At 29.3% G+C, this 11,738-nt stretch overlaps 2 protein-coding genes across 2 annotated transcripts in view; one reads left to right on the top strand and one right to left on the bottom strand.

The window, feature by feature from the left end:
- The window catches only part of HELRODRAFT_188557 (hypothetical protein), a gene marked incomplete at its 5' end in the record, with an annotated part of 19,770 nt that extends 11,792 nt beyond the window's left edge, over positions 1 to 7,978 (bottom strand). Inside the window, 17 exons of the mRNA XM_009021205.1 lie at positions 45 to 146; positions 375 to 498; positions 1,304 to 1,387; positions 1,650 to 1,893; positions 2,291 to 2,467; positions 2,956 to 3,113; positions 3,189 to 3,315; positions 3,659 to 3,707; positions 3,780 to 3,846; positions 4,001 to 4,101; positions 4,996 to 5,076; positions 5,390 to 5,543; positions 6,072 to 6,148; positions 6,790 to 6,862; positions 7,177 to 7,265; positions 7,546 to 7,658; positions 7,963 to 7,978. Of these exons, the coding sequence (XP_009019453.1) occupies positions 45 to 146; positions 375 to 498; positions 1,304 to 1,387; positions 1,650 to 1,893; positions 2,291 to 2,467; positions 2,956 to 3,113; positions 3,189 to 3,315; positions 3,659 to 3,707; positions 3,780 to 3,846; positions 4,001 to 4,101; positions 4,996 to 5,076; positions 5,390 to 5,543; positions 6,072 to 6,148; positions 6,790 to 6,862; positions 7,177 to 7,265; positions 7,546 to 7,658; positions 7,963 to 7,978 (1,836 nt within the window). The remainder of the gene's footprint in view (positions 1 to 44; positions 147 to 374; positions 499 to 1,303; positions 1,388 to 1,649; positions 1,894 to 2,290; positions 2,468 to 2,955; positions 3,114 to 3,188; positions 3,316 to 3,658; positions 3,708 to 3,779; positions 3,847 to 4,000; positions 4,102 to 4,995; positions 5,077 to 5,389; positions 5,544 to 6,071; positions 6,149 to 6,789; positions 6,863 to 7,176; positions 7,266 to 7,545; positions 7,659 to 7,962) is intronic.
- Positions 7,979 to 8,880: 902 nt separating this feature from the next.
- Positions 8,881 to 11,657, top strand: HELRODRAFT_161271 (hypothetical protein; the record flags this gene model as incomplete). Its single annotated transcript, XM_009021204.1, has 4 exons — positions 8,881 to 8,889; positions 9,814 to 9,845; positions 11,290 to 11,431; positions 11,517 to 11,657. The coding sequence occupies 4 exons, from the start codon at positions 8,881 to 8,883 to the stop codon at positions 11,655 to 11,657; spliced, it is 324 nt and encodes a 107-aa protein (XP_009019452.1).
- Positions 11,658 to 11,738: the final 81 nt, after the last annotated feature.

Genomic DNA, 11,738 nt, shown 5'->3' with positions numbered 1-11,738 from the left:
AGGCTTGTAGCCATATCTTTGAAGGATGCAAATTCTAGGAATACCAGCATGTCTCTGACTGAGGCTCGGCAGCTGACTAGAAATCCTTCCAAACTTTGTTCAATGAGATCTACATGTGCCACCTCACTTTCTTCATTTTTATATTCCTTGAAAGAGATTTAAAAAATTCCATTCAGATCGCAACACCGTCACCCTAAAGCATCACCACCTCACCACTTTAGTGACTTCACTTGTAAATGCGTTCAACGATATTTAAATTAGCTAATATAAAATTTACAAACAATTATTATTTTTTTTGCTTACATTTTCAGTCTAAAAACGCTCATTGAAATAAAAAAAAGATTTACAATCATGTTCATGATCCTGTTTGTGACCATCTTCGTGAATGCTTCAATTGCTTCCTCAGACCACCGATCTCCTAGAGGCACGACATCAGACAAACAACATTTTTGGGCATATCCTTTTGGAAAATGAAATTCCGCAGGAGCCATGATGACGCTGAATGTCAATATTGTACGGTGCAAATTTTCAAAAAAATTATTTTTATAAACCAGGCGAAATATGTTTGAAAATAACACGCATACACATAATTACAATAAAAAAAGTAAATTAATGAATAATATAAATGTACATTTGGTGGAAACATTTCTTTACCACATTTTTTGTGGAATTTATGCAAAAAATTAGCAGCAATTTTTTGGAAGATTTTAGAATGTTATAACTTAATTTATGAAAAATAGGATAATCTTATGAAAACTACAAAAAAATGTTGATCAATTTGTTTTTGTTCGTGTTAACATCTTCAATATTAAACCATTTATTAAGTCTACAGATCTTTTTTTCTGTTAGATTTTTCTACAATGAACCACAACTATCAACATGAAGTTTTGTCCACCACAACTGCAAACATGAAGAGCTATCCACTTTTTACTCAGCACATCCATAGCCATTGGCAACTTGCAAGGAACTCAATGCTGAACTTCGATATAATGCAAACAACAATCACCATCTCATTCATGATCCTTCATGAATGCAAGTGCACATTGCCACATCAAATCAACTCCTCAAATTTTGCTATCAATAGTGCCAAAACCACGAAAACCTATCCTATAACCGTCATGTCATAAATAAAGCATCAGGTGTAGATTCAGGAGACACAAGTTATTTTGTATTCTTTTTAGCCACTGCCTCATCTGTATGTTACTTCCTCATATCAATGCCATCTCACATTATGAACTGGTAATCTTATCTTTTAAAAAAAAATTTTCTCTGCAGACCTCTCCATTCTAACTTTCATTCCAACTAGATCTCACCAATATTTCCAACACAAATCTTCTTTTCTCTTTTCGCCTCTCCACACTGCACACAATGCTCACATTTTAAAAGCCTTCAGTAATCAATAATCTTTCAGTGAAAAAAAAAATAGAAAAAATTATCCACTTTCTATTAAATGATTTGCAATTGTAGTTCCTTTTGAAAAGTTAATATTGATTGTCCAGTTTCACCATTTCACTAATAACGATGACTTTGTAACGTGGGCCGAGCATGAAGTGTATCAAATTATGTAAAAAAATGTAAAAATTGAAAAAATTTTGAGAATAATGAAATCAGTTGAAATAAATTATTAAATAAATTATTAAAATGTTAACTTTTCACAAGTAACAGTTTCAACATTGCCGTAATCTATGAAACGCAGTGTAACTGTATCAAGTGATGAGTCTGTTGAACGAGAGCCTGGTTCTTCAAGCACGATCGATTCAGTGGTACATTCATTCAATGTGTCGCCATTCTCATTTTTGATTTCTTTATTGACATCATCAGCAATATTAATTCCCACTATAACAGCTCTGCACCATTTATCTTCCAGTGAAAACTTGGATAGAACGATATCATCTTAAAAAATACGAATGTGTATACCAGTAGGACTTTATGATATAAGATAAATATAATGTAATATATAATGTAATACAATATATTGTTTAAAAATACATTCGCAAGTTTTTCAATGACGTTTATATTGAAAACCAACAACTCAATAAGCATTAGAGTTCAATGTTGTATGAGAACAAAAAGTTTCAGATTGGGGGTAAAAAAATGCCCGAGCAAAGAGCTTTCAGAATAGACAATTGCAAAAAACAAAAAATAGATAATATAGTCTGAAATGCTCCATTGACAAATGTTGTAACGAATCTAAATCTTAAAAGGAGTCAAAAATTTTAACTCCTAGCAGAAATTTCAAGGCATTAAATTTGAAAAAGTTTAATTTATAAATATTAAAAAATTAACAAACTTATTTTATAGTCAGATGAGTTTACGCTTCTGTTTGCAATGCTCAAGAATTGCTCGCAGTAAGATTTAATTTTTTCATCCAAAATTTTCAATCTATTGTGGTGCAGAGTGGTTTGAATGTAGAAGTGTCCTGGATCATTTACACAAGTCACCAAAACTTTCACATCTTTCTTTACATCTGATAATATAAAAATGTATTGTAAAGGAATTGAAATCCAAAATACTGTATTCAATTCAAGTTAGACGAATATTCCGGAATTTAAGATTTAAAAAACATTATTCATTTCTTCATGCTATGTTAATTAAATAATCTTATGAGAAGAAGTAATAACTGGAGAGTTATTAGGCTAGATGGCAGGTGAATAGGGTTTGGTCATGTTGATGGATTTGATGAAAAAATGTTCAAATATGAAGACGTTAAATAAGAGACACAGAAGTAAAACATCTTTATTTAAATTTTATTTTATTAGCAAACACTTGAAGAGATTTAGAAATAAAAAAAAAAAACAAAATAAAAACCTGCAAAACTTGTGGTTTTCTTGTTTTTAATTTTAACATATGGTGATAGCTTTTTGAAAGTTTTGGTGTCTTGAGCCAAAGTTGGGCCAACTGTAAGTGATAACTCAACTTAATGAATCCCTAGCATAAAATGACTAGTTAACAAACCTGATGGACTGGAAAGCTTGTTGCCGGAAAAATCGGTATTGAGGAATGAAATTTGTGAAATTGGGAAGGAGGCTGTCGATGAAGCATTGTTAAGGACCAATTCAATCTTTAAATTGTTTATCACTTTATGTAAGTGTTCGTCATTAACCACGGAGCATCTGTAAGGAAAAAAGCATTATGAGCGAAATATTTATTGAAAATAAATTTTAACGTTAAACTCTTTTATGGTTTACCTCTTTATGTAATCAACAAACTCAGTCTTCAAATGAAAAGAAAAATCATTGATTTCTTCAAGTCGTGTAAAAATAGTATCAAAATCAATTCCTTCATTTGGGCGGTCTTCTACAATTTTGCAAACCTCTGTTTCAAAAAGTTATGAGTCACGTAATTAATCACTTTAAATAAACATCCGTAAAAAGAAAGAATATATTTAAAAATTAGGAGCGCCAAGGTATATAAAAAGGCCAATATTTGCTGTCTGTGAAAAAACCTCATACTATCAAAAACATATTGTCTTTGTTGTGTCTACTGAATTAATGAAAACTTGTTTATACCTTCAAAGCTATAAATGCACAAAATCACAGCACTTGAGCCATTAATTCACATCAAAATAAAAATAAAAATACTGATAAATATTAATTATATTACTAAATACATTATATCGTATGTTTGGCTGTGACAAAAAAACAACAAAATAAATTACCATCAATAGTCAATTCAGCACTAGCAATGTGTTCCGTGATTGAACTCTCCTGTGTTGAAAAATAATTCACAAAGCAGTATTTTATAATAACCTGATAAAATAACCTAATCTGTAAAGTTACCTGATCCGTAAGGTATTCGGAATGAACCTTGTACCAGGATTTAAGTTCGTTTTTTAATTGTCTTTCTCTAGATTTTAATTGTCAAACATCGTTTAAAAAATGAAATATACACGATGAACGTTTACATCAAACAAGAAAAACATCAACATGTTGAATAAAAATATAGTGTAGAATCAGGAAGACCAGCGAATTACAAAAGTATATTTTTATATAATATTAACCTGCATTGTAGTAATGAATGATAATAAAGAAATTTCCTCTGTAGATCTGATGATAAATCTTTCACCAAATCAGACAAGAGTTTGGAAGTTTTTTGTATATCCTGTATGTAACGATTATTGAGATGCTTCATGATAAATATTATTCATGCTCACTAAACATTTGAAAAATTTATATTTATTTTAAAATTTTCACCTTCATTTTAAAAACGAACCTAACCATTATATTGTTTCTTGTATTAATATAAATTAAAAGCCAGTAATGGTATCACTCCTATGTTCAATTAACCTCTACATATTATAAAGACTTGTTGGTATGTACCTAGTTAAAGTTATTAATCATTCGCCACCTGCCATTCTAAGAGTTTATTTACACTTCCATTCAACTCATCTAACTGAGTTCATTGGAAAACAGTTTTGATTTCAAAAATAAAGTATTATATGATCAATTAAAAACTCAACGTAATAATCAAAAAGTCCAGTATCATGATTTGTAGAGAGTCTCTATAGGAAAAGAAATGAAATATAAATATAAATTTTTACATTATCATTACTTGCAAACAACAGCAGAAAAGTAGGCTCACTGTATGCTGATGTTAAGTTGACATAACAAAAAAATTATATCTTGTCAGTTACAATAACTTTATTGAACATGTAAGCAAAAAGGTAAAAAAAATTAAGTTAAATAATTCTGTGCAACTTAATCACATCCCTAGTTAAACCGCCGGGACTGCAACATCAGTAATAGAAAAACAAGTCAACCGAAAAACCGTGGCTTCAAAACGCGCTAGAATTTCAAAAGTTGACACATTATCATTTATGACAAGAGTTGGAAAACATTAGTTTCTTTAATCTAAAATTCAGAATGCTTAATGACTTGATGCCAAAAACAAAATTAAAATTTATTTGGTGGAATCACATGAGTAAAAATACAAAGTAACGATTAAATAACTCAAATAAGTAAATAGAACAGATAATATAAAAAAGTATAAATAAACCTTTTTAGCCATTTTATTTAATTCAAGGTTATGTCGGACTTTTTGTTCTAATGCACTAAGTTTTGATAAAGAATCTTTTATCTGAAAATCAAATAGATCATTCCAATATACTATTTTTTTTTCCATAAAAAATTTTAAGTAAGAGTTGACGACTTTTTAAATTCTTCAACCTAGAAAAGTCATTCCAAATTTATTATGATCAAATAAGATCCACTGGCAATACCATTGCAAATGCATTTTATACAACATACGTATTTATTATTGGGCAATGTAACTGTGCAGTGACATGTGATTAGTTGAATTTATAAAGATTCATCAAAGTTGAGTGTTGTATCTTAAAACGATTCATATGAAGAAAGTTGATAGCATTTAATGAATTCATAAGCTGACTAACCTTATCCTGGATTGCCATTAAATTATGATCTTTATGCGTTAATTCAAGACACGTGTTACAAATATTAGTATCGTCATCTTTGCAATAAAACATGATGGGATTGTTGTGGAGGGAGCATAGTTCTGAACTGACGTTATCTAATACGTAATTTGATCTTTAAAAAAATTGTATTGTTAAATATTACAATAGTCCATTCAATTGATTGTTGATTCCATATTTGATTAATTTATACGTTTAATCTTACTTATAATTATTCATAATGGGAAACGAAAAACGACTTCGTTGAACAAAAGGCTCTAAAATCGTTGTTTTTGCCAATTTTGTAAAAACTTTTAAATGAAAAAGCATAATGAATATGTTTTACATGTTCTAATTATTATTATTGCTCATAACTTGCAATTGTATGTTTCAACTCACTCGTTGGATCAAGTTGGTATGCAAATTTTACAAACATTACATACTTACTTACCTCGGAAAAATAAGAATTTGAAGTCCAGAGCTAAAAATTTGAGTGTCAGAAATTTTTTCAAACTAGGGGTTAATATTGACAGGATTTGAAAGCGTCCCTGGCGTAGAACGCACACACACACGCACACGCACACACACACACACATATATATATATATATATATATATATATATATATATATATATATATATATATATATAAAGTACTTTATACCTGTCCGTTGAAGCAAAAGAGTCATTATTCAATAAAATTTTCTTATGTTTGTTTAGAACTTTCGATGATAAATGCACCTAAAAAATATAAAAAATAATCAAAATAAATAATTGCCAAAACAAACTAAACTAAATCAACCAAACGTGAAACTATATCTTATTTCAACTAAACAAAATTTTATTTTAACGCAAACCGCTTTAAAAATTACTTTAAAAAATTTATTACAAAAATCATCAAGAAAAAATGACCGATAGCCACTGATATTTTCTAGTTTGCCTGTTGTACTTCCTCAAAAGCATTCATTAGTACACATTTACCAGATATCGTTTCTGTTTGAAGACCAAAATCAATTACTCAATCAGCCCTCAAGATCCTATTGAGATCTAGAAAACAGAACAGAACAGAACCCATCCCAGAAGTTGTCTGAAGCTACCAAGCAAACCATTCATTCCACCATTCCATATCACAGAGCTCAGAAAATAAAATGAAACCCACATCCGTAAACCAAAATTCTTATGATGTATAAACCATTCCGCTTCTAGGTTTGAAGATATCCTTATATTTGACCATGATGTTGCCACATAAAAAGAATTTGAATATAATTTTACCACTATTCATAGTTTCTACTAAAACTTATATCATGAAGAGCAGAAAAATATTCCTAATTATCGATTATCTCAATTAATTTTTATCTTTACTTATCTTTACTTATCTTTACCTTGCTTACATTTACTTGTCTCACTGCCCTATTTTTAATTGCTGTAGACACCATCACTGAGAATAAAACAAATCTGTAAGTAAAGTTAAAATTGAACAAACATTTGGAGCAAATTAATCCCCGCTCATTATTTTGAATTTGGAAAGGCTTATTAATGCATCTAAAACTAACATTCCCTTACATTAGTTTGCCATTCAAAGGATATTGTAACAAAATTATATTATTTGCTTTATCAATATCATCTTCTGTCTAACAACAAATTACTAAATCTACAGCTACATGAGTGCACATCAGTTGAATGAATCAATGAATGACTAAAAATGAATATCGCATTTTAGAAAAATAAATTAAATGTAGATGCAAATATTCAAAATGAAAATGCCGAACTTTGTTGAAACAGTCGTTGCACAAGGGAACAACGCAAGTCTTACATCTACACTCTGCTTCGCAATTTTTACATTCAAGACACATAATTCCTGGAAGGATAATTAGCAACATAATTATCAACAATTAACAGCTCATCTAAGTATATGTCTAACTTTTTTTCACAACCTTTTCAATGATATTTGTTTGCGTGATTTCATTCCTTAATAATTGCGAATGAAAAAAATTTATCAGGTTGGCAAAGCCAACAAAATTTTAAAAAATAATGCAATACTCAGATTTAGGAAAGAATGAATTTTGACAAAGCAGTCCGTAGCAAAACACATCTAATTCCAAAGATTTAAAATCCTCCATTTGAAACAGACATGTGACGTGATGACATGTGTAGCAAGCCAGGTACATCTTGTCTTTGAGAACTTTTTTCAAACAAGCAAGGCAAAACATATGTCCACATTCCAACAAATATGGAATATGTCCAGTATCTTCTAAGTAATTTAAAAAAAATTAATATTATATTTATAAATGTCACCAATATCAAGCCCAATTTTTATATTACTAAGAATCGTTATCATTCAATATGAAAACTGCATTAGATTGCAAAAAATACAAAAATCTGCACCAAATACCCATATGATGAAAAAGTTTAATGAAACTTCTTTTAAAATTGCATATAATATTATATAGAGGCTAGCTTCTTATTGCTGAGACGTTGGCAATGTAATGTCCACATAAATTTGAACCTGGCCTTATTTTCTTCTTGAGGTAAATTTATAAATTGTTTCATCTTACCCCTCAAAATTTGCATTATTACATATAAATTGTCCCAAAATTGATGAGTTTCAGCCTTATAAATGAGATAAAAATCGACATGAATACATTTATAGTTTCTGAAAAGCTGATAAAAATAATAAAAACATGCTGTTTAATCAATAGACCTGGTTGTTATTTTGCATTTAAGATGATGTGGCTACGAGAATATTTAACAAGGTGTAAAAAGTACATTGTCAGGAATGACATGAATTTGATTTCAGGCGACATTCAGGTGTCAGTTGGCTACTTAAATTCTTCACAAGAGATTGTTTAGGTAATATAGAGAGGCCTTCAGCTAACAATTCCCCTCTGTTTCAAACAATTTTTTATGAATCACTAGACACAATGTAAAAATCCAAGCCCAAGCAAATTTACATTGTGGTAGATTTCAACATAAATTTAACAAATAACTGATTCTGAAAAGATTAATTCAAACTTCTTAAACACTTTCAACATTAACACTTTTCAACTGATGTTTGAAAACCACCTGATAAAAAAACATTTTTCTCCTATGCCTAACAACATTTTCATCAACAATTTGAACCTGCATCATTTGCTGATTCTTGTTAATTCAATTTTTCTCTGACTGCTAATAGCTCTGATGAAAAAAGCAATTTAAGTCTTAACTGATCTCAAAAAAATTTTTCCTTCAATTAAAAAAGCTTAAAAACATGTGGACGCTTGCTCATAATTCACAGGATAACTTTGAATTTATTTTTACATTATAATTACATCTTAACAAAATTTAGTAGTAAATCTATAAAAATCTGTAAAAGACCTAAAAACATCTCAAATAAAAAGCAGTCACTATCCAAACAACTGTAATTAAAAAAAAGGGAAGTTGAAAGGTGCCACAAAGACAATGGGATAAGCAGCAGAAAAATAGACATCAGTCATATGCAGAAAGTAATTTATAAAAATTTAAACCAAAATAATTCCATATATCAACAATTCTGTAATGGCATAGATAAATTATCATGGATGACATACATGTAATCCAGTAAGCAGTGTTTCTAATGACAATGCTTCTGACAACACAGATTCTAAACTCCTAGGATACAGTTGAACCAAATGAAAATTAATTATCAAAATTGTTTGAAACATAACATATGTCTTGCAACTTCTGAAAAGCCCTCTTCATGTTTCGAAAGCAAATAAAAAATCATAGAATACAAACTAGAGGCTAGGACAATATAATTTTTACATTTCAAATTAATATTGCATAGATAAATTTTAAATAATAGATGCAGCCAAAATTGAAAAATATGTGATAGCTAGATTTTTTAATTCATCAAAATACAATGTTTCTTGAAAAAATAAATAAACTCATAAAAATACATTTAACACTATATTTCTATAAATAAGTACCTGTGTGATTTTTTTGTAAAAATGAGTCACAAATAAAAAACAAAGCAATTAAAAATTAAATATCATGACAGTCACATCATTGCAGAGTTACTTTTTACAATGATAGCTTAACCAGTCAGTGCAGTAGTAAATCGGTACTAAAAATTGAGTTGTTTATGATCATTGCAATTTTTAATTCAATTTATAACAATCCTAAATTTTGTTTCTTTGAAAATTAAAAAATTGCATCAAATAAACTGAACACTAATAAATTAGATTTTTAGATGAATAAAGTTGAGTATGGTATATCAATTAATCTGTTAAAAACTTGAATGAATTACAATAGTTAAATTTAAAAAAATTGAAGTTTTCTTGTAGTTTTCAGGTACATGAAGTTGCAAAGCTAACTTTGTGCATCTCGTATTTAACTTATCATTAATATTATTAATCATTAAAATTAAATTTATTTATTTAACTAAATAGGAATTGAATGTAGTGAAGGCCATCAAGAAAAGGTAAGTGACTATGGTTTTATTTATTTTACTAAAAATTATTAACATAAAGTCTTGAATCTAACTAAACTCGAACTAAAAAAAAAACTACACTGAACCACTAAGGGGAAAATAAGAATCAAAGTAATGAATAAATAAATAAATAAATTTAATTAAAAAAATCAATCAAATATCAATCAAGTAGCTTATTATAATATAAAGCACCATTTCCGTAATGCTCAACATCACTCCTCAATAAAATTCACAAATAGATGTGTCTTGAGATCCACTCTGAACTTCATAATAAATAAGTGATGGATAAGTAGTTAAAGGAGGCAGAGAAAAGAGTCAGAAAAAGCAAATACAGATTTAGCATAAGGGTGTTTAACAGGGGTTAAAGAAGTGAGATTAATAATGAAAAGCCTACCATAAAACGAAACTGGTAACCTATAATAAAAAACAAGATATGGAAATGTATTAGAAAAGATAGGAGCAAGGAAGTAACTAGATACTAGACTAGAGCAAGATGCAAGAAAGAGGATAAAAGATAATTAATGAATAATTAAATATTAATTTAAAAAAACAAATAAAATTAATTAAATGATTTTTTTAATTTAAATGAAATGAATTAATAAACAAATTTGGGTGAGCAAACGAAACAATGAAATAAACAAGAATTAAATATTAAAGAAATGATTGATACTTGATATGAGACTAGGATAGATACTAGCTGCTACAGAGAATATAATAATAATAATTTATTTTATATTTTTTATAATAATAATATTTAAAAAACGGACTTGCAAATGAAAAATAATCGTTGCAAGCGAGACATCTCGGTAGGACATCCATCACTCTGAGTTTATTTTATATTTTATACCAGCACTAAACTCAAATTTATTTAGAAACCACCAAACGATCAATCAAGAACGAGTAATTTTTCATCTAAAATTTAAAGCTAGTGCCTTCAGTCGGCAACTAAAAGAAAACCAAAGACATTAAAATTTAAAAATGGTTATTAAATATTGTTCTTTGGGTTGCTAACTACTCGTGCATATAGAACCCACATACTTACAATACCTATTAGAACTCTATTCAAAGTATCTAAAATATGTTGAAATTTTTAATCAATATTGACATCATGACACAATAATAAACATATCGTAAAAACACAAACATGCACCAAATCAATGAACCTCAAGTTTCATAGTTCCACTACCCAAGAAGGGGAATCTAAAATTTTTGACAAATTACAAAAAAATCAGTTAAATGTTAATAGCGACCAAAGTTTATAACTGAGTTATAACTGCATACAGGTTTCAATCGACAATCTTCTGAAAAAGAATCAAGCCGATCTTTTGTCATGGTCGCAGCTGGATCCAACGGATACACATTCTAAGAAAAATAATGGACGGCTCTTATCTTTAAAATATACCTCTCTGCATCACCTTCATTAACTTTAAAAAAGGCATTCGATTCAATCGACAGATAGAGATATGATGTTCGCAATCCTACGACACTACGGCATTCCAGTAGAAATCGTGGTTGCAATTCGAATACTCTACGATTCGTCAACTAATAGATTAATTGTGGGCGGAGAACAATCAAAGGTATTTAATATACCAGCAGGAGTTTTATAGGGAGATGTACTCGCTCCCTTCCTGTTCATCAACGTCATCGACAACATTTCAAAAGAGGCAGAAGACGACTTTGGTTATATCACTCATAGAGCTAGCAAAACATAGGCCACATCAACCAGGGCCAAACTCAACCTCAATTCATCAAAAACTGTGTGATCTCGACTTTGCAAACGATTATAGGATTACTAAAAAATGAAATGGAGAAGGTTCAACAACTCAATTCAGTGCGGCAAACGTTGGCCTTAAAATAAATGTCTATAAGACCGTCCAAATGGTC

Source organism: Helobdella robusta (assembly GCF_000326865.2).
Source record: "Helobdella robusta unplaced genomic scaffold HELROscaffold_3, whole genome shotgun sequence".
Lineage (NCBI taxonomy): Eukaryota > Metazoa > Annelida > Clitellata > Rhynchobdellida > Glossiphoniidae > Helobdella > Helobdella robusta.
This window is presented reverse-complemented; position numbering and strand designations above follow the sequence as displayed.